At 47.1% G+C, this 22,620-nt stretch overlaps 1 protein-coding gene across 2 annotated transcripts in view; it reads left to right on the forward strand.

The window, feature by feature from the left end:
• The window catches only part of ATP9A (ATPase phospholipid transporting 9A), a 130,758-nt gene that overhangs the window by 76,997 nt on the left and 31,141 nt on the right, over nt 1-22,620 (forward strand). For both annotated transcript variants that reach the window (XR_014149045.1, XM_081832576.1), the window contains exons 14-15: nt 5,646-5,858; nt 21,533-21,694. Coding sequence is in view for 1 of the 2 variants with exons in the window: in XM_081832576.1 (XP_081688702.1) it covers nt 5,646-5,858; nt 21,533-21,694 (375 nt within the window). In the remaining variant the exon portion in view is untranslated. The remainder of the gene's footprint in view (nt 1-5,645; nt 5,859-21,532; nt 21,695-22,620) is intronic.

The raw sequence follows: 22,620 nt of genomic DNA on the forward strand, positions 1-22,620 counted from the left end.
TTTAAAAGATTTCTGCAGGGAGACTCCACATTATTAATATAAACCCAAGTAAACCATAAGAAAATGCCCAACTCTTCTTGAGGAAAAAAACCAAGACAGGCTAAGGAGATAGGATGATTTTTCCTTTGGCTTCTTTATTTATTAGTACCTTTTTAAAAAATTGAGCTAGAGGGGCGTCTGGGTGGTACAATTGGTTAAGCATCTGACTCTTGGTTTTGGCTTGGGTTGTGATCTTGGGATTGTAAGATCGAGCCCCACATTGAGTCCTGTGTTGGGCTCCACACTCAGTGCGGAGTCTTCTAAAGTTTCTCTCTCCCTCTGCCCCTCCCTCCTGAGCATGGATGTGCTCTCTCTCAAATCAAAAAATCTAAAAAAAATTTTTTAAATTGAGATATAATTCACAAGGATAGTATTTACCCTTTTAAAGTGTACAATTCAGTGTTTTTTAGTGTATTCTCAGCACCATGCAACCATTGCTACTCTCTGATTGCTGAACATTTTCATCACCCCCTAAAGAAACCCCATAATCTCTTCAACTCCCACCCCTACTCCTGAGCCCCTGGCAACCACCAGTCTACGTTCTGTGTCTGTAGGTTTGCCTGTTTTAGACGTTTCATATAAGTGGAATCTTACAATGCCTTTTGCACCTGGTTTATTTCGGAAACTTAGCATAATGTCTTCGAGGTGCCTCCAGGTGGTAACATGCATCCACGCATCATTCCCCTTTGTGATGGAATGACACACGTGACCATCTGAAATGTCATTTCAAATCTATAATGCTCAGTGCCCCTTACCCTGAATGCATTAGTCAATTCTGTGAAAAATGCTGTTTCTCATTTTTGTCCTATCATTTCTGGAATTCGTCTTTTGTTGTTTTATAAGGCGCAATACAATATTTATACAAAGTTAAATACACATATGGAGGGTACTCAAGAATTTTTTTGCCATGGGGAGTCTGGGTGGCTCAGTCGGTTAAGCATCTGCCTTTAGCTCAGGTCATGATCCCAGGTCCTGGGATCAAGTCCCACAGGGAGCCTGCTTCTCCCTCTGCCTGCCACTCCCCCAGCTTGTGCTCTCTCGCTCCCTCTCTCTCTGACAAATAAATAAAATCTTCAAAAAAAAAAAAAAACCCTCTTTTTTTCTCAGCGTATTATGTGATCAGAATGTTTTGAGACAAGTGTTTTGAGACACACACACACATATATGTATATATATGTATATCTATGTATATGTATATATGCATCATGCGTGGGCCTTACTGCGTTCTTTAGGTATAGGGGGCCCAAACACATATTTCTTAAAATCTTTATTGGTTACTCTGAGAACCATTTCTAGTTAAGAACCACTGTTAGAATATCACTATCAGGGCGCCTGGGTGGCTCAGTTGGTTAAGTGACTGCTTCGGCTCAGGTCATGATCCTGGAGTCCCTGGATCGAGTCCCGCATCGGGCTCCCTGCTCGGCAGGGAGTCTGCTTCTCCCTCTGACCCTCCCCCCTCTCATGTGCTTGCTCTCTCTCATTCTCTCTCTCTCAAATAAATAAAATCTTTAAAAAAAAAAAAAAAGAATATCACTATCAAACTTACTTTTTTCACTCATGTCAGTGATGACAATCATTTTTAATGGTTTTTTTATTTTTAAGAAGATTTTCTTTATTTGAGAGAGAGAGAGAGAGTGTGTGCACAAGCAGGGGAGAGGGGGAGAGGGGCAGAGGGAGAGGGAGAAGCAGGCTCCCCTCTGAGCAGGGAGCCCAATGCAGGACTCCATCCCAGGACTCTGAGATCATGACCTGAGCCAAAGTCAGACGCTTAACCAACTGAGCCACCCGGCTGCCCCCCGCCCGCCAGACCACCACCATCAGTGGTTTTATAACAGGGTCAGGACTAGGGTAAGGAGACTGAGGTATGCACCTGGGGGACAAAACTTAATGAGATGCCGAAAAAACCTTCCGCAACAACCCACAACACAGCGATCAAGATAAATCACATCGTAATGCAATATTTTAAAAATTCAGTGCAGAACTCCGTGATGAACACAAATCTGAAATTTGAAATCAACGGGATCCAGCTCTGATTGGTACTGTGAAGGCTCACATCCCTCACCCTAGTCCTGGCCCTGGTTTCGTGGTGTCAGTGGCTTTATACCCCAGTTCTCAGCCTTGGCGTAGTGACATAGTGGGCTGGATCATTCTCGGTGGTGCGGGCTGTGTGTGCATCGTAACGTCTAGTAGCATCCTTGCCTTTTACCATCTGGATGCCTGAGGTGCCCCCCTCCCTCAGTTCTAAGAACCAGGAATATCTCTGGACACTGATGGGGGGCAAAACCCTGTGTTACATGGGGTTCACTTTCAACAAATTGAAATTCGTTGCCTTTGTCGTGCTGAAAGATGTCTATGGAGTAGTAAACATTAAGTTTTTTCAGTCACTTAATCGTCCTCTAACTCAATTGACTTATTTGGAAGTAGAAGCTCTGAGGCTATCTCTGTGGGGGTGATCCTTTGAGGTTAATGAGCTATCAGCTTTGAGCTTTATTTGGAGGAGTGAAGTGAGGCTTTCGAAACAGGAATTCTTCCTCTTTTATGTAAATGTATTTTTACCAGTTGCAAACCATTCCCAGTATCCATTATTATGAACGCTCCTAAGTGGCGACATTTTAATTGCCTTTAGAAAGAAAACATATTTGTGGGGAATCAATGTTTAATTTTTGTATTAATCTTTCCTCTAAGACAGACTGGCGTTCTTGTTGGGAAGGGGCCCTGCCGTGGATCACTAGCAAGACATGGAGGCTTAGGGGCGCCTGGGTGGCTCAGTTGATAGGCATCTGCCTTCGGCTCAGGTTGTGATCCCAGGGTTCTGGGATCGAGCCCCGCATCGGGCTCCCTGCTCCTCGGGAAGCCTGCTTCTCCCTCTCCCTCTGCCTGCCTCTCTGCCTACTTGTGCTCTCTATCAAATAAATAAATAAAATCTTTAAAAAAAAAAAAAGACATGGAGGCCTATTGTTCATTTTCACCTCTGTGTCTCACATGTTGGCTGGGACATGGAGAACGACCCTGAAGCGTTATATGGTGTGAGGTAGCCACCCAAGGGCCCATGTCAGGGGCCTTTGTCTGTGGAGGCCTCGATTTCCTCTTCCAGCTTCTGACCTCGTGTGGAGCTGCTTTGTCCCCCCTCCACAAGAGGACCCGTGTTTCTCCCCAGGGCAGAAAGAGTTGTAACCTGCCTCTGTGGATACCACATCTGTTTTTGTTTTCCCCTGGTATTTTTTAAGTAAAGAGAAATGTGTGTAGGTTCAAGGCCTGTGGGGAGGAGGCTGCAGATAAACACTGTGCGATGTGAAACTCTTCCATATGGGGAATGTGAGGATGTTTGAAGACTGGGCCCTCCTCCTGATGCTGGCTGAGCCCCTGGTAATTACCAGCACCTTCAAGGTGGACGTGGATTGCCATTGGTGTGTGGCTGAGCCTTTCCTTTGAGAATTAAAAGACCCGTTTCAGAATCCGTGATTTTAATTCCTCCTCCCTGAAACATCTTTGGTCGGAAAGGGGGATAAGTATTAATTTGAGAGAGAAATAAATGAACGTGGAGACATTACACCTGTGGCCCGTGGTGTTGGTTGAGGTTAATCACCCCGTGTCCTGATTTGATGTCAGCTGGTTCCCTGGTCTGGAAGTGAGGTCTTTGCAAGAAATCTGTGGCTACCGTGTTTCTCTCTTTGCCTTGCTCTTGGCTGGTTTCCCCTGGAATACAAAGCCCCAGAGCTCGGTGTTATCCCCCATTTGAAATACTAGTGGAACTATTTCTGGAGATGTGAAATCAGATGGCTTATACAAATCAAAGGTTTGTAAAGGATGCCCTTCGCTTGTCCTTTCCTTCAAACCCACTGTTACTGAAACTTGCCGGCCAAAGCAATGACATTGTCAGAGGCCTTGTTATTGCCCCTAATGTCAAATAATAATTTGGTCCAGGTGCCAAGGAATGTGGGCAAAAGGAAGACACGTGGCTGTGCCTAGAACATAAATTACAGAGCTTAGAGAGAACGTTCTGAATGTAGTCTTTCCAGCGGAGAGAACCTTTCTGTAAATCTTCAGTCCTTGTTATAATTTTAGAGTTAAATTCTTTATAATTAAAAGCACTTGGCAAATAATGATTCATTTAAACTGTAGTTCTGATTCATTGCTCTAATTACCGTAACCATGCAGTGCCCTTTGGCCTGGAAGTGAAACTCGTGTCCTCTTGACACCAGAGGTTAACAGAGCAGGAAGCCCTAGCAGTATGTGTGCCTGCATGACCAGAATAATTTAGTAATTGTCTAATTACCTGGGGAGGCTAATGCCACTGCTGAAAATAGTATTAAAAAATTAAAGTCGTTTTCTTATTTCTTGTGACCCATCTGTTCTCTGTTTTGGGCAACCATGTGTTCATGGGTATAAAACGCGATTCATTCTGCGGGATTGGGTCGCTTCTCTTCTGTTGGATCAAATATGCTTCTAATGGAATGCAGCACCCAGTAAGTCCAGAGACCTCTCTAACTTCCGGGACTCCGATAGCTGTAGAGGAAGACCATTGCAAGGGGTTCCTTTTGTCCACAACTGTGATTTAAAACCTGGAAGGGATGTTGGTTGATTTGATATTTATTTCTTCTTGGAAATAGAAAAAACCGTCATGTCAGGGGAGGACGCCCCACCATCATCTTAGGAGTCCTGAGTTGTTAATTGGTTCATCTGTTCAGCAAATATAGATGTATGCCAGGCACTGCCCTGGGTCCTAGGCTTGCAATGATGAATAATACACACGGACAAGTTCTGTTCTCATGGTTTACCAGGGGAATCCTCAGGTGAACGAGCCCGTTTTAGACTGAACACAGCATCACACATTGCAGTGAGGGGGCATGACCTCTGGTGGGGGGGACATGCAGGGTACCGTGAGCTGGGGGCCTCGGCGAGGGCCTCTCTGAGTATGTAACATTTGAATTGAGACCTCGGTGATGAGACACAGTGAGCCAGCCCTGCTGAGTTCTGGGAAATGATGTTCCAGGCAGAGGGCAAGGCAGGTGCAAAGGCCCTGAGGCAGGAAGGAGCTTGGTGGTATTCAAAGAACAGAAAGGCCGGAGCAGAGAGGAGAAGGAACATGGCATGAAGGGAGGCTGCAGAGGTGGGCAGGGGCTGGTCAGGTAGGCCCCATTGACCATGGGGTGGGGGGCATCTGAGTTTTACTGAAGACTAAGTGCAGGGCAGCCCCTGCAACAGAGAGTTATCCTCCCCAAGTGTCAGTCGCACCAGTTTAAGAAGCCCTGGCCTCCTACACCAGCCTCACTTGACGGCGTAGTGGGGGCCTCACTCTGTCAGGGGCCCCTGACACCACCCAAAGGAGGACAGATTCATGTGTTCAAAGGTAGAATCACCCACATTCACTGAATTGTAATGTTTTTCTCTGTTTTGCATTTGGGTTTTTTTTTTTTTTTGGCCAATTATAAATGATTGGGTCCCTAAAAATCACATGCCATTTATTGCAGCGTCACTGTAGATGTATCCAAGAGCTGTGTATTAACGTCATGAAAAGAAAAGCAGTATCTCCACATGGTGGTTCTTCCACACATTCTAGACCCTTCTGTGTCTCCAGTCATCTTGTTCATTTCTTTCTCCTGTAGCAATCCCAGGATCCACCTGCTCAGAAGGGCCCCACGCTCACCACCAAAGTCCGGCGGACCATGAGCAGCCGTGTGCACGAGGCTGTGAAGGCCATCGCTCTCTGCCACAATGTGACTCCCGTGTACGAGTCCAACGGTGTGACCGACCAGGCTGAGGCCGAGAAGCAGTACGAAGACTCCTGCCGCGTGTACCAGGCGTCCAGCCCAGATGAGGTAAACCCAAGGCAGAGGCGGCTGGACACACAGAGAGATGCTGTGCCCATTTTCCACGTGCTGGAGGTGGGGTTCCACAAGGGAACCACCTGTCAGCAGACGTGAGCCAGGAGGATACCGTGCTGCTAGGGAAACACATTTTCAGATGCACACAAGACTTGCTTCCCTCTAGAACAAATACTCTTGGGCTCCAGATATATCCCAAATAAGCAGGGAGAAAGAGATCTTGTTTGTGATTCAGATGGCCAGCTCATAAGGGCACAAGGTCTCACTTAAACCACACCTTCCCTTTTCTAAAAAATACCAGCTTTATTAAGTTATAGTGCACGTACCATACAAGGGCTCATTTAACATACACAGTTCAGTGTTTCTAGTATATTCACAGAGTTCCGCAACCGTTAGCACAATCAAGAACATTTTCAGCACCCTAAAAGGAAGCATTCCATCCCATGTTCTCCTGGACTCCTGCCCTCCCCCAAGCCCCTGCCCTCCCCCTACTAACTGTCTCTCTGGATTTGCCTATTCTGGACATTTCATACAAATGGAAATGTACAGTATGTGACATTTGTGTCTGGCTGTTTTGACTTAGCATTGGTTTTCCAGATTCATCCACGTAGTGGTGTGTATCAACCCCCAGGCCTTTTTATGGATGACTAATATTCCATTGCATGGATAATACTACATTTTGTTTATCCGTTGATCAGTTAGTGGACATTTGGATTGTTCCTTTTTTTTCTTTTCTTTTTTTGCTGTTACGGATAATGCTGTTGTGATCATTTGTGCACAAGTTTTTGTGTGGACATATATCTTCATGTCTCTTGGTGTATCTGTAGGAGTGGAATTGCTGGGTCCTGTGTTAACTCCATGTTTGAGCTTCTCAAAACTGCCATGCTGCTCCCTAAAGTGGCCGCATCATTTTACAGGCCCAGCAGCGATGCATGAGGGTTCCAGTTTCTCTTCCCCTTTGCCAGCATGGGTCCTTGTCAGTCCTTTTGATTCTGGCCATCCTAGTGAGTGTGAGGTGGTTTTCATCTGCATTTTCCTTGATGGCTCAGGATGATCTTTTCGTGTCCTTACTGGCTACTTGTGTATCTTCTTCTCTCCAGTATCCTTTGCCCCCTTTTAAATATGTGTCTTTTTGTTGTTCAGTTAAAAGAGTTTTTTAATACATTCTAGATCAAAGTCTCTTACGGGATATATGATTTGCAAGTATTTTCTCCCTACTATGAAGGCTGTCTTTTTACTTTTGCAATGGTGTCCTTTGAAACCCTAAAGTGTTTAGTTTTGACCAAGCCTAATAAGCCACATATTTTCAAAGTTGTTGTTTCTATGTAAGCACGTTCTCTTGCTAGAACCAGGACTCATTTGATTACATGTTCAAGAACAGAGGGTCTCCTAGCATGGTTGCCCTTTATGGTTTTCTGTAACAAGCCCCTAATTGCTCTCCCTCCCGGGGTATCGGGGTATCATGTGATGGGACTGCCCTCATCATGAAAATAGGATCTTCTTTATCTTCCTGACTTGAGTGTGATTCAGACACAGGAGTAGTTCACCAAGCTGGTAACTTTCTGGTCTTTTTTCCTTCTCCCTCCGTCCCTTCCAGAAAACTTGTATTCTGATTATGAAAGCCATTACTTTTCAGTATGGAACATTTGGACATTTCAGACAACTATAAAGAAGAAACTGGGTCAATTGTAATCTCATTCTTGAAAGATGACAGTAGGTAACTTTCCTTGAGCATTTGGTGCCCATCAGATCCCATTTGAAGTGCTTTCCATGTTGTATCTCATTTAATCTTTCTAGCAACTAAGGGGCCCCATTATGACCCCCATTTTCAGAAGAGAAAAGTCAAAGACAGGTTAAATATTTAGCCTAAAGTCACCTGGATTTTTTTCTAACTTTTTGTCTTGGAAATAATTTCAGGCTTAAAAGTTGTAAAATTAGTACAAAGAATTCCCCATTACCAAAACTTCACTCTGATTCCTCAAATGTTAACCTTTTTCTACCTGTGCTTTATCATTCTCCCTCACCTTAGAAGAGTCAGCTGCAGACATGATCTTCTTTTACTTTTTTTTTCTAAAAAACAAGGACATTTATCCGAAACAGGAAATTAACATTGATACAGTACTATTATCTGCCCTGTAGATGTCATCAGTTGTCCCACTGACTTCTTCACCAAAAAAAAAAAAAAAAAAAAGAATATTTCTCCCCCCAGATCAGAGTCCAACCCGAGAACGCACACTACATTCAGTTGCCATAACTTTTGTCTCTCTCTCTCTCTTTTTAAGATTTTATTTATTAGAGAGAGAGAGAATGAGAGCACAAGTCAGTGGGAGGGGCAGAGGGAGAAGCAGGCTTCCCACTGAGCAGGGAGCCCAATGTGGGGCTCAATCCCAGGACCCTGGGATCATGACCTGAGCCGAAGGCAGACGCTCAACGACTGAGCCACCCAGGTGCCCCTGCATAGAACTTCTTGACAACCAGATTTCAGTTAAGTATAAAGTGTAAGGATGGGGGCACCTGGGTGGCGCAGTCGGTTAAGTGTCTGACTTTTTTTTTTTAATATTTTTATTTATTTATTTGACAGAGAGAGACACAGTGAAAGAGGGAACACAAGCAGGGGAGTGGGAGAGGGAGAAGCAGGCTTCCTGCCGAGCAGGGAGCCTGATGTGGGGCTCGATCCCAGGACCCTGAGATCATGACCTGAGCCGAAGGCAGACGCTCAACAGCTGAGCCACCCAGGCACCCCTCATACCTCTTGTCTCTTTTAATGTGGAATGGTTCCTCAGCTTTCCTTGACTGTGGCCCTCACACTTTTGAAAGATACAGGCCATTATAGAACGTGCCTCAGTTTGGGTCTGACGACATTTTTTACGGTGCGGACTCAGTTTATTGCATCTTTGGCGCTGTCCTCAGTGTGTGTTATAAGGAGACCTGCTGTTGGCGTGTCCTGCCTTTCAAGATGCTAACTTAAGGTCACGTGGATCAGGTGGTGTCCCCAGGTTTCTTCGTGGTAAAGTTGCCATTCTCCCTTGCTAATTAATCTTATGACAGCAGTCCCCTGACTGACAGGGCCAGAGGGAGAGGGAGAGGCAGATTCCCCACTAAGCAGGGAGCCCAGTGCGGGGCTCAATCTCATGACCCTGAGACCATGACCTGAGCTGAAATCAAGAGTTGGACACTTAACCAACTGAGCCACCCAGGTGCCCCACGACCAAGAACTTTTTGATGTGTGATCTTCCAATATCTTTTCATATATTTGTTTCCTAAAAAACAGGAATTTTTAACATAAAGTTCTGTATTCTCCATTTTAAACTTAATATTTCATCATGCCCGTTTCCCCAATTTTTTGAATATCCTTAAAAGACCGCTTTTTATAATTACTGTTTATGTATGCACACTAATATCTTTAACCGTTCTCCTCTTGTAGGGACTTAGGTTATCTCTCATGTTTAGCACAACATTTATACACATTTGCAGTGAGCATCCTTACACCTAATATTTCTAGAAATGGTGTGACTGGGCTCATTAATTCAGTAGGCATTCTGGGGTGCCTACGATGGATGGGGCACTGGGGAGTCAGCGTTTGACAAGACAGCAGCTCCTGTCCCCAGGTAGGCGGCAGGGGTGAGACTGTTGAGCATGTGAGTCTTGGGGTCCCAGCTCCATACCTGGCTGGTCGCACCTCTCTGTACCTCCCCACATCTGTGACAAGAGGGTTGTCATGAGCCCCTTAGCAGACAGTCAGTCCTGTGGGTCACACTGAAGGAGTATTTTTAAGGCTCGTGGTATAAATGATCAGGTAATTCCCAGAATTATTTTTAAACCATTTTATTCTTCCACCAATGTTACAGGGGCTTCCAATTATTTTTTGTTGTTCATTTTATGAAGGAGGGAGGGAGCTTCTCCGGTAAATAGTGTTGTAGAGGTCTGGACTAATTGGAGAGTATCAGGCAGCCAGAGCTGGACGGTGCTTGGGGGAATACCGCAATGATAACCTTTTCCAAAGTTCAGAAAGGAAAGGACATGTGGACATGGCTTTCCCTGACCAGTAGCTTCTTTATCCTTCTTGAGGGCCCTGGAGTGTAGCCCCTGGTAGTTGACTCCTTCTAGTCTGCTTGGTGTTTGTGGATCAGCTCAACTCTGAGCCCAGCCCATCCGTGACCACTGACACTTGAACCTGCATTTTTAGGGGTGAAAAATGTAACCCTTGGCCAAATTCTGAAATGGGCGTTGTGTGCAGAGAGCGAGAAGCAGGAGGGAGGATGGATATGGATAATCCAACCCGTTTATTTGGACTTGTGCTGTAGTAACTGAAAGCTTCAGATGGGTCATTGTTTCTCCACCGAATTTAGTCTGTTGGATCTCACTTTTCCATTTGGAAATGAGAGACAATATCCCTGAATGGGTTATGTGTGAAAGGGCCAGATTCTTGGTAGTTACACACTGGGAACCAGTAGCTTATGGGTGTTTGATGGGACTAGAATTTGAACAAGTTTCAGATGTGGACGATCTGATCAGCACTGCTACCTGGGAGCTCCTAATACTGGCTATTGATTGACACGCACATGGGAGGTCTTTAATGCCTGTCCCCCAATCCTGGTTCCCACTGAACTTTGATATATTTGTTTTAGGGCTGGGCAGAGTTTTTCCATGTGGGTAAATCTTCCACGGAATGCTTTGTGCTTCTCAGCTCTTGTTCATTAATTGCACTCAGATTCAGATTTGTCTTGTTTTTCTAAGATTCTGAGTAGTGATTGAAAAAAAAAAAAAGGTATTTTCTTTTGGTCTTCGGTGTCTTCACAGAGGTCAGTGTTACCTTATTAGTATCCCCCCCCCCACACAACTTTATTTATTATTGCACAGTTATTTCATGTTTATGGCAGAATATATGAAAATATAGGTAAGGAAAGAAAAAGCAAACTATAATCCTGCTAACTAAAGATGTGACCACTGTTAATATTTTACTGACCTGCCTTCCAAATTATTTCAAAAGATGTATATTGCAAAATACAAGTCTGTGTATATAAATACACCATGTGACAGAAAGGAGGCTACGTCGACTTCCAGCCAAATCTCTCAGAAAGCTGTACTGTTTCTAAATCCCTGTAGAATTCCACCTAGGCTTGGCTGGGTCTAGAATCCTACCTTTGAAATTCTATATCAATAAAATCTTGCTGGTCTATGCAAGGTCAGTGTCTGGAATACACATAGAAAACGGCATTCGTTTTACTTTGGACCTGCCGGAATAATTTCTACCAGTCAGGGGAGGATTCATTTCCTGTAACAGAAAGCAGGATTTCCTAAATTTGTTTCCTGTGCACATTCTGCTTTGGAAAAAGCCTTGAAGTGTCTTTATTCAGCCATTGATTACAGCCTGAGGGGCGCTGGGGCCTGCCTGCCCCTGTAGGGTAACTCCCAGGGGAAATGAAATCGATGTAATCTGGCCAGAGAGAGAGGTGCTCCTTAAGTGTTCAGCCCGGCAGCATTCCATCTCGTCCTGGATGTTCGGCAGGGTTGGAAGTGGGGTACGGCGGGCGAGGGAGGAGGGCTCTCGGAGGTGGTCAGGATGTAGTTTTTAATGTGTTTGTTTCTTGGCGTGAATGGTAAGGAGGTGCTCTCCTAAGAGCGGGTCGAATCAGCCCTAGGACTCATTTATTTGTCTTTTCCAGGAATTCTTTCATATCGAAAAAAACTTTTCTAGGCATCTAAAATCACAAGTACTAATGTGCTCATTACAGAAAAAATAAAATTGTAGATTCGAAAAAGAAGTGGATAAACATTAATTTTATCCACCACCTAGAGATTACTGTTTATATTATGCTATAGATTTCCCCCAAGCGTCTGCTTCTATATGTAGAAACGTAATTGCATGTTTTGCAGTACAGAATCATACTGTAGCCCAGGGAAGGAAGGAGCGTGGAGTGAGTTCAGTAACATCCTTTAGCAAGTCTCCTATGTTGTCATATTCCTGTAGGATTTCTGTGTGCATGGATGTGTGTGTTTGTACGTAGGCACGCGTGTGTATGTGCTCACATGTGCCCTGTGAGCACGTGTATGTGTGGACTTGTGTGGGTGTGTGTGATGTGTATATGATTGAAAGTTTTCTGATGCCTTGGCCATGGCTCACTAATTTCAGAGCAATTAATTACAAGTTCTAGGTCACGTATAGTTTGTTCTGCAAGGCTGTCCCAGGCTGGCGGTCTTGGGTGAGACGCGTGTCTCCTTAGCCTGAGACCTTCATTCTTGCCCTCTCTACACGGGACCTCCTCCCTCCCTCCCTCTGAGACACCCCTTGTTATCAGTATCTGAGTATCCTTGCAGAAATAATTCTTTGCATGGATTAGAATTTTCCTCACCCCTCCATTATTAACATATTTAAAAAAATGTAAAAGAGCAGATGTAAATTATAGACTCATTTGTGCACCTTGCTTGCAGCATGTCAGTACCTGGAGCATCACCGAGTTGTGATGTCAGCAGAGGCCTGAGTTTTACTAAAATATTGAGCTACTGTGTGTTCCCATAGTCTCTCGATGGCATTTCAGGACCCTCCTGTCCATTTTAATGGAAGGTGAGGGCGTCACACTGGCCTTCTGACTCCCCCAGTGTAGTTATCAGCTGTGTTTAACTACCACATGCTGACTTTTTATCTTATTACTTAATTTTTTTTAATTAAAAAGTTTTTAATTTTATGTTCTTTTTATTCCAGTACAGTTAACAGACAGTGTTTCAGGCATACAACATAGTGATTCCATACATCACCCAGTGCTCCTGACAAGTGCCCTCCTTCATCCCCATCATGTTTCCCCCACCCCGCTACCTACCTCCCCTCTGGTGACCATCAGTGTGTTCTCTATACTAAGAGTCTGTTTCTTGGCTTATCTCTCTTTTTGTCCTCTTGCTCATTTGTTTTGTTTTTTAAACTCCACACATGAGTGAAATCATCGGTATTTGTCTTTCTCTGACTGACTTATTTCACTTAGCATCATACGCTCTAGCTCCATCCATGTCGTTGCAAATGGCAAGATTGCATTCTTTCTTATGGCTGAGTAATATTCCATTGTGTGTGTGTGTGTGTGTATCACTTCCCCTTTATCCATGCATCTGTCGATGGATACTTGGGCTGCTTCCATAATTTGGCTGTAGTAAATAATGCTGCTATAAACATAGGGATGCATGTGTCCCTTTGTTGTTTTATTTTTTGGGTAAGTACCCAGTAGTGTGGTTACTGGATCATAGGGTAGTTCTGTTTTTAACTTTTTATTTTATTTTACTAACAATTTTTTTTACTTAAATTCAATTTAATTAACATGTAGTGTATTATTAGTTTCAGAGGTAGAATTTAGTGATTCATCAGTTGCATGTAACACCCAGTGCTCATTCCATCAAGTGCCCTCCTTAATGCCCATCACCCAGTTCCCTTCCCCCACCCCCCTCTGGTCCAGCCACCCTCAGTTTGTTTCCTGGAGTTAAAAATCTCTTATGGTTTGTCTTCCTCTCTGTTTTCATCTTTTTTTTTTTAAAGATTTTATTTATTTATTTGACAGACAGCGAGAGCAGGAACACAAGCAGGGAGAGTGGGAGAGGGAGAAGCAGGCCTCCCGCAGAGCAGGGAGCCCAATGCGAGGCTCGATCCCAGGATGCTGGGATTATGACCTGAGCCGAAGGCAGATGCTTAACGACTGAGCCACCCAGGCGCCCCTCTGTTTTCATCTTATTTTATTTTTCATTCCCTTCCCCTATGTTCATCTATTTTGTTTCTTAAATTTCACATATGAACGAAATCATACGATATTTGTCTTTCTCTGACTTATTTTGCCTAGCATAATGCTCTCTGGTTTTTATTTTTATTTATTTATTTTTTAAAGATTTTATTTATTTGACAGGAAGAGAGAGTGAGTGAGTGAGCACAAGCAGGGGCAGCAGCAGGCAGAGGGAGAGGGAGAAGCAGGCTTCCCGCTGAGCAAGGAGCCAGACGCAGGCCTCGATCTCAGGACTCTGAGATCATGACCTGAGCCGAAGGCAAACGCTCAACTGACTGAGCCACCCAGGCGCCTTATTTTTATTTTTATTTTTTTAAGTAATGTCAGTGCCCAGCGTAGGGCTCGAGACTCCAAGATCCAAGATCAAGAGTTGCATGCTCTGCTGACTGAGCCAACCAGGCACTCCCATTTTTAACTTTCTGAGGAGCCTTCATACTGTTTTCCGTAGTGGCTGCAGCAGCCTGCACTCCCACCAGCAGTGCACGAGGGTTCCTTCGTGGAGTGATTTTAGGCAAAGCATCGGTGAGCCGACAGCAATATGACATGGCCACCTGCTGAATACCTGCTCTCCGTGCCGGGCACTGTGCTCTGGGCAGCCCTTACGACCCAGTTACTGTGATTGTGCCTGTTTTGCAGATGAGGCGTAGGTTGGCTAAGGGGTACCCCCAAGGCCACGTGGCTGGCAGGATTAAAACGAGGCAGCCCACGTCCCGGGGCTGGTCATGTGACTCGTCAGTACCGCTTCTCTACCCATGGGAGGAGGGCTGGAACGTGCTTTGTCGCTCACGAAGGACACTGAGGGCTGTGCACCTGTGTTGGGAGCTTAGGGCTGATACTGCGTGACCTGCCAAGTGTCTGGTTATTCTTGCCTCCTCTGAACTCGCATTCAGGGTCTCTTGGCCTCCTAGGCTCAGTGAAGCATGCTTTTTGGTTCCTTCCCTCTTTCTCATTTTGGGCAGCTTCCATGCTTGGAGCTAAGAAACCTTCTAGCAGACCGCAGAAGCCTTCCCATGGAGTGTCTTGCCTTCACCACCCATCTCTCCAGGATCTGTCCTTAGAAACGAAAACCAACAAGGGTGTGTTGCTCCTAGAGTCTCCAGTAACCTTGAAACAGCCCCCCTTACAGACGGACGAGAGATAAGCAAAGAGCTGTGTGCACAGGTCTCTCCCTGATGGCCTAGTGGCAGGAGGGCGTTCCTGTGTCCGGGTCACCATGCTGGGAGATAGAAAAGGAGAATGAAGCTACAGCTCACCTAGAAGCAGATTTTATTTTTAGTTTCTCCCCCAATTATAAGAGTAACATAAGCTTGTTATAGAAAAAGGAAGCAGGGGCGCCTGGGTGGCCCCGTCTGTTAAGCATCTGACTTTTGGTTTCAGCTCAGGTCATGATCTCAGGGTCCTGAGATCGAGCCCCATGTTGGGCTGTGTGCTCAGTGTGGAGTCTGCTTGAGAGTCTCTCCCTCTCCCCCTGCCCCTCCCCACCGCGTGCGTTCCCTCTTTCTCTCTCAAGTAAATAAATAAATCTTTAAAAAACAAAAGAAAAAGTAAACAATTAGAGAAAAAAAATTTGGGTATTTTCCCTTCCCATCTCTCTTCTCTACATAGAATTTAAATGTCTGGCGTCATTCCACATTCCACCATGATGTGTCCACTTGGTGATATATTATCTCATCCCCGTCCAGTAGCATCTGTGGTAGGATGTTTAGTGGCTACACTCTTTTCTGCTGCTTAGGTACACCACAGATGATTTATTCTGCCTCCCACTTCTGGCTGTCCTAAGTTTTAACATCCTGACGGATAGCCTGATGGATTAAATCTGTCTGCACATCTCCGAGTGTGTATGTAAAAGGTCCCACTTGTCTCGTTCTGCATCTTCCTAACTCTGTTGCAGAGAGTGAGGCTGAGAACCACCAGGGAAGGGCAAGCGTGTGGCTTTCTGGGGGGTCCTGCAAGCTCAGTCCTTGTGCGGCCCCATGAGGTTTTCCCCTCCGGGGCCATGTTCATCTCTCAGGGGTGTGCGCTCCCCCTAAATGCCTCCTTGTACCTGCGCTCCAGGCATGCGGACAATGACCGCATTCAGACCAGAGCGCACAGGAGTGAGAAAGATTTAGGAGGTGGGTGGGGCTTTACCATCCCGCTGCCCGGTCCTCGGCTCGAGGGTGAGTTCAGAGAACAGAGGTCAGGAACTTAAGGAGAAAACCCTCCTCCATCAATGTTATTTATTAACCACGGGGGTAAGAATCTTGAAATAGAGTTTTGGTTGCTCGGAAGAGAGGGGGTGCTGTGTTTTAGGGACACCGGAGGAAACTATCAAATGAGCCATCCTTGGTATTAGCTCCTCTATGGGCCGGAGATGCAAAAGTTCTGTCCTGTTTCTTATTAGAGTTAAGCCCAGAATGGACTTAAAGGAATAGTCATTTCTAAAGGGCTAAGTTTTTATGGAGATGAATTCCTTCTTTTCAGATACTAATTTTCGTCTGATTCAGTGATAGGAGGCTGAATTTCAAGTACTGGATCAAAGAAACTTGGATCAGAGAGTGGCCTTTTATTCCACCATCTTGCCCACAGGTTCTTAAGCAAAACCGCCATGTTTTGTTTGCTCCATGCTGTGGTTTTCTTTCTTTTTTTTTTTTAAATAATCTGCAGCAGTATTTTAAAGATCACTTAATGTTATCTAAGAATCAGCTTTTCTTGAGGAAGATCACATCTGGAAATGGTGGGCCCAATTTCTACCAGGCAGTGGTTAGCTGAGCTGGGTGGCTGCTGCCTCAGTTTACCCCTGCCCCTGTGGGGCCCGCCCTCCTCCTATCTGCTCCCTGTCCAGCCCCCAGTGGTGCCTTGTTGAATCAGTTTCCTCATTAAGTAAAGAATACTTAGGTCTGTGGATGCATTCATAGTCTTGAAAGGCTGGATTAGGGCGGACTGGCCAGTCTTTGTGAGGCCGAGTGTTGATCTTCTTGAATGCCACCAAAGATATCAGATTCACACGTGCTCTTACGATTACTGTGTATCCTGCTTCTGACAAGAATTCAAGGCTCGTTAGCCTGACCTGGCATCTTTCCCAAGCACACATTCCCAGATACAAAGGGAAAATTATTAAAACTTGTCACAGGTGGTTTATTGCTGACCCACAAATGATGAAAAAGCCCTTTCATGGATTGTTCTGGCATGAATTCTTCAGATGGGCATTTTAGGGAGGGAGCGTAGCAGCCTGTCCTTTTGATTTCCTGACCCAAACCAGAACACACAGGCGACTCAGGACCCCAGCTCCCCACCCTCCGCCCCTTCTCGGTTTTCATTTGAGTTAATTTATTTGTTCATTCATTCATTCATTCAACCGTAACAGGGTTTCTTTTTCTGCTTCTGCTCTGACTTCTGAATATTCTGATCTGAAGCCCCAGAGACCCCACTTCTGGCTGTTAAGGATAGTGAGACTCAAAACCCCCAAATCCTTTCTGATTGGGTGATACGGGAGGATTCTTTTGAACGGAAGCTCAGACCTGCCAGGATAAGAAAGAAGTAGCCTCATTTTTTATCATCTTGTTTTGGGAAGAAATGCAGTTGTTTCTCCTGACCCCTGAAATGTTTGTCCCTGCTGCAATCGAGAAGGGTCAGGGAGCACCCCAGTTCCAAACCAGTCTCTTCTCAGTAGAATCTCAGGGATTTCTGTTAGAAAGCAGCTTCAAATTAAAGCTGACTTAAGTTAACGTGGGCCAGAGAGTGGAAGGTGAGAATCAGAGACCCCTCCACTCCCGACTCTACTCCCACCACGGGGCTCATGTCCTGGGGGCGTCTGTCCCCAAGGAGACCAGAGGGGTTTTGATGAGGAAGTTGGACCCAGGCTGGGGGGCAGCAAGCATGGTGGTGGCTGGTTCCTTCACTCCATTGAGAGGTTCGCTGCAGAAAAAAGTGCAGTTAGAAGGTGTTTGCCTACAGGTGTAATTCATCCATCAGCATTTGTCACTGTTTGTCACTTCAGATTTATAGACCAACTGTTCCCCCAATACGGTCCCTTGGGTCCCTGGCGTGGGGGCTGGGCTGGCCAGTGCCGGAACTGCCTCATAGGCTTGGAAGCGGCTTCCAGGTCTGGAGTTCCACATTCTTCCTGGATTGACGATTGATATGAGGAGCAGGCTTTGGGGGAATTAATGTGTTTCCTTGAAGCCCAGTACCACCCACTTTTTACATCTTTTTAGAACAATGAAAGGTTTTTAAGGGGTGAAGTCACTGCAGCTTGAAAACAAGAATGGAAAAACCTCTTTCACTAACAGTCATGGTTGAAGGCCTCCAGAGAAGAATTTTTCTTTGTTACTACAGTGGTGTGTAAAGGTGTAAACTTAGTCAAGCTTTTTCAGCTTGTGTGTCCTTACATATTTGTAATATCTTGTGTTGGGATATGTGTTTACTTAATTAAAATTAAAAATAAAAGAAGTGCATGTACATGATAAAAATATTTCAGTAGTACAGAAGGATAAAAGTAGAAGATAGAAGTATAGCTCATCACATGTGGCACCCAATACACATTTTAGGTACCGATGGGAGTATTTTGTGTATACCCATCTTCAGTGACTTGTTCATTTTGGACTTTGAGAGAGGATTGTTATCAGATTAAGACAGATGCTATTGAAAGAGCCATTGAATTAAACGAGTTAATGAATAGGTGTTTTGTTTTGTTTTGTTTTAAAGATTTTATTTATTTATTTGACAGAGAGAGACACAGCGAGAGAGGGAACACAAGCAGGGGGAGTGGGAGAGGGAGAAGCAGGCTTCCCGCTAAGCAGAGAGCCCGATGTGGGGCTCGATCCCAGGACTCTGGGATCATGACCTGAGCCGAAGGCAGACGCTTAACGACTGAGCCACCCAGGCGCCCCAATGAATAGGTTTCCAAAGACTGATGTTGGCTAATAGCAAAAAGACCGAAAACAATCATTACTTGATTGGCCTGTTCTTTGGAGGTGGAGGTCAGTGTGACAGTACCTTCCATTCATGTGATTCCTGGTTGACTTGTTACGACATCATTGAAACAGGGTAGAGTTTCCCATTCCTGAAGACAAACCTCTTGTTAGTGTAAATTCAGTTTGTGTCCACCGCAGAAACCTAGTTAGGTATCTGAGCATAGCCCACTAAGGATGGATGCACAAAATGTTTAGAGCTGGAACAGAAATGGAAAATAAGCCACCTGGAGCCCCGCCCTTTGCATAGGCTGGAGGGAGTGGGGGTGGGTGGCAGAGCTGGGCTGGAACCCGGGTTTCATCCTCCCCACTGCTTCAGGGTAAAGCAGGGCAGCCCAGGAGAGCCTCCGTGTTCTGGAAACAGAACCGTGGAGCAGCAGGTTTCTGCTTGTGCAGAGTCCCTTGGTAACAGGAAGGGGGAGCTCAGGAAGCACCCCGATGAAGTAGAAGTGTGGGCGTCTGATTCCCTGGGAGAGTGACTCTCACTGCCTCTGGCCCCCACAGGGACCCCGTGAAATACTGCAGACAGTTACAGACGACCATTAATGGGCACCTCTGTACCGCGCCCCCCCGGGGGGGCTTAAAGATAATAAAACATTTCAGAACTGACACCTCCCATGCGCCCCTTTCTCTGTCACCCTCTGTCACTCCCCAGGTCGGCTCTCTCCTAAAACCTGCCTCTGTTTCTTTCCCTAAAGATTGAATTTTCTAGGAAAAAAGGGAAAGGGTGCTTTTCTTTTTTTAGACCCCATGCTCTTGGGTTTGGATCAGAATAAAATGGCAGCTTGTTTGGCATTAAAATTGGAAGCCTCTTGGATGCGTTTCCTATCGCTGCTGTCGCCAGTTGCTTCAGATCTGCTGTTTTGAAACAGGACGATGTGTTCCACTGGGGTAGGTGAGAGGTCGGGCTCGCTGAACTGTGATCAGGTGTCGGCAGGGCGCCCCGTGTTCCTCCCGGACGCCCCGTGTTCCCAACACAGGGTGGCTCTGTTGCCTCGCCTTTCCCAGCTCCCAGACGCTGCCCCCATTGCTCGGTGTATGTGCCTTCCTCCGTCTTCAAAACCAGCACCGTCTCATCGCTCTGACCCTCCTTCTGCCCGGGGTTTTCTCCCGGGCCACCGCCGGGAGCCTTCTGCCTTTTGAGGACTCCTGTGATTACATGGCGTCCACCTGTATAATCCGGGACAGTCTCCCGGTGCCAGGTTCTTAATTATTCGGCCTGCTGAACATCCGGTGAAGTTTCTAGCAGTGACAGTGTGGGGATGTCAGGGATGGACGCCTGACTGCGGCCAGGCACCCCCCTGAGGATGCGCCGATGAGCGTGCACCGCCCAGCTTTGGCCCCGGTGCTCTGCGGCCGGGCACCCGGATGAGCTGGCACTGGCGTTTCCCTGGGGCTTTTTACTTGGTTAGTTAGATCCAGGATTAGATCCCGTGTCAGTCTGTCGCCGCTGCCAGCCGAGAGCAGCCGACAGTAGCCGAGAGCCCCCGAGAGCCGCCGAGAGTAGCCGAGAGCGGCCGAGAGGCCCCGAGAGCGGCCGAGAGTAGCCGACAGCAGCCGAGAGCAGCCGACAGCAGCCGACAGCCGCCCGCCACGCTTGCCTCTCCCGTCTGGCGGAGTTGGTCCTTCTTAGCTCAGCGGGCTGATGCGCGAGCGGGCTGGGCCTGTCGTGTAGGCCGTGTTCCTCGGGGGCTAGTGTGGGCTCTTCACACTTACTTGGGTCTCCTTCCTGGGCGGGGGAGGGCCAGCGGGGGTGGGGACTCGCAGCTGTCCCACCCTTCCCCGGCTCCCCTCTCTGACCCCACCTTTGCTTTGCTTTTCCAGTCGTACTTCCGAGAGACTCAGACAGATTCCTCTGTGGACGGGGTTTACTTTCTTCACAGGCTTTTAAAACACGCACATTGTTTACATCTAAAAGGAGACCTCAGGGACAGGTCCAGATCTCGTGTTTCTTGAGAGGCTGGAAGCTCTGGCTCTCCTGGGCCGCATTCCCTAGGGGCAGTGTCCTTCTTCAGTGCGACAGGGGGTCACCGCCTCTGTGGATGTGCCGCGGCTCCCCTTGCCACGCGCCCCCCCCCCCCCCCCAGCCCTCTTCACTCACTTGCACAACCAGTCTGGCCCCTGTCTTGGAGTTTGCAGCCCCCCTGCCAGAAGGTTCCGGGCGGCGACAGAAGCCGTGCCTCCAGGAAGTGCAGTGTGTGGTGGGTGGGCTTGGGCGCCGGGAAAACCCGGGTACCTACCTGGCCTGGCCACACCACCGCCCAGCGGCATCACCTCGCGCAGCTGAGTTAGTAACTTCACCCAGCACCTGTTTCCTCATCTGCGTAGACCCTGATCTCACCCTCGGCGGTACTGCCTTCTGGGGGCTGGCGGGGTGGGTGGGTGCTGTCCTCTGTGTTGTGGGATGTTTAGCAGCACCTCAGGGGCGGAGGCCAGGAGGTGCGAGGAGCATGCCCCCCCCCCTCTCCAGTTATGACGGCCGGAACTGTCCCCACTCATGGCTGCATGTACCCTAGGGGGCAGAACTGCCGGGTTGAGACCCTCTGTGGACACCTGCCTGGCTGGGTGTTCGCGAGGCTTAGAGGAGAGCGTGAAGGCGGAGCGCCACCCTGCACCGCATCCTCCTTTCCTCACTGCTGTGGGCTTGGTGCGAATCCTCCAGAAGGGGTCACTCTCGACCCTGTGCGCGCTCCCTGCCCGGCTCGGGCATGCAGCCTGCCTGGGGGCCTGGGAGAGAAGGTGAGCTGTGCCGCGTGGAGGGCGGCTGGGCGGGTGGCAGCGCCTGCAGGCCCCGAGGAACCAATGCTGTCACCGGCAGACCCAGCCTTCCGCAGGGACACAGGGGCAGCTTGCGCTTTGCCGGTCGCTGCAGCCCCTTCCACCTTGGTGTTCGTTTGCTTGACCTCTGAACCGGGACCCTCGGCGGTGTATCTGACCTTCGACCCTGTGTCACGTTTAGGTGGCCCTGGTGCAGTGGACCGAAAGCGTGGGCTTAACCCTGGTGGGCCGAGACCAGTCTTCCATGCAGCTGAGGACCCCTGGCGACCAGATCCTGAACTTCACCATCTTACAGATCTTCCCTTTCACCTATGAAAGCAAGCGCATGGGCATCATCGTGAGGGTGAGTTACCTTCTTTAGGACTTAACATGATTAAAAAACTCAAGTCTCCTGTGTGGGTCCCTGTAGCCTCAACATTCTTTCTTAACCGTCTTACCCTCTTTCTTCTGATGTCTGTTGTCCAAACTAACAAGAGAATAGAATTGCCCGAACGGAAAGCATATTATTAGTCCATCAATTAGACGAGACCTCAGATAGCTGATCAGCTTCTGGCTAACCTAGTTCTAGAAGGAAAGGCCTAACGTACGTGAACTGGGCATTTTTTTCTTTCTTTCTTTCTTTTTTAAAATTTTATTTATTTATTTGACGGAGAGAGACACAGTGAGAGAGGGGACACAAGCAGGGGGAGTGGGAGAGGGAGAAGCAGGCTTCCCACGGAGCAGGGAGCCCGATGTGGGGCTCGATCCCAGGACCCCGGGATCTTGACCTGAGCTGAAGGCAGATGCGTAACGACTGAGCCACCCAGGAGCCCCAAGGACTGGGCATTTCTTGATAACAATACCTTCCTCATAGTGTACACTTTTGTTTAAACATCTATCTGCTGAGGTGAAATTCACATAAGTAAATGATTTTAAAGTGTGTAATTCAGTGGCATTTAGTATATTCACAGTGTTGTGCACCCATCACTTCTTTTTTTTGTTTGTTTTTAGAGAGAGCATGCACATGCCCTGGGGGGTGGAGTGAAAAGAGAGGGAGAGAGAGAATCTTAAGCAGTCTCCTCACCCAGTGCGGAGCCCAATGCGGGCCTTGATCTCATGACTCTGAGCCGAAATCAAGAGTCAGACACTTAACTGACTGAGCTACCCAGGCCCCCTGCAACTACCACTTCTGTCAAGTTGCAAAACATTTTCGTCACCCCAAAAGGAACCCTCATACCCATTAAATAGTGACTCCCCATTCCTCCCTTCATTCTAGTTCCAGGAATCACC

The sequence above is a fragment of the Leptonychotes weddellii genome, chromosome 10 (genome assembly GCF_054177405.1).
Source record: "Leptonychotes weddellii isolate Sample4059 chromosome 10, ASM5417740v2, whole genome shotgun sequence".
Taxonomy (NCBI): domain Eukaryota; kingdom Metazoa; phylum Chordata; class Mammalia; order Carnivora; family Phocidae; genus Leptonychotes; species Leptonychotes weddellii.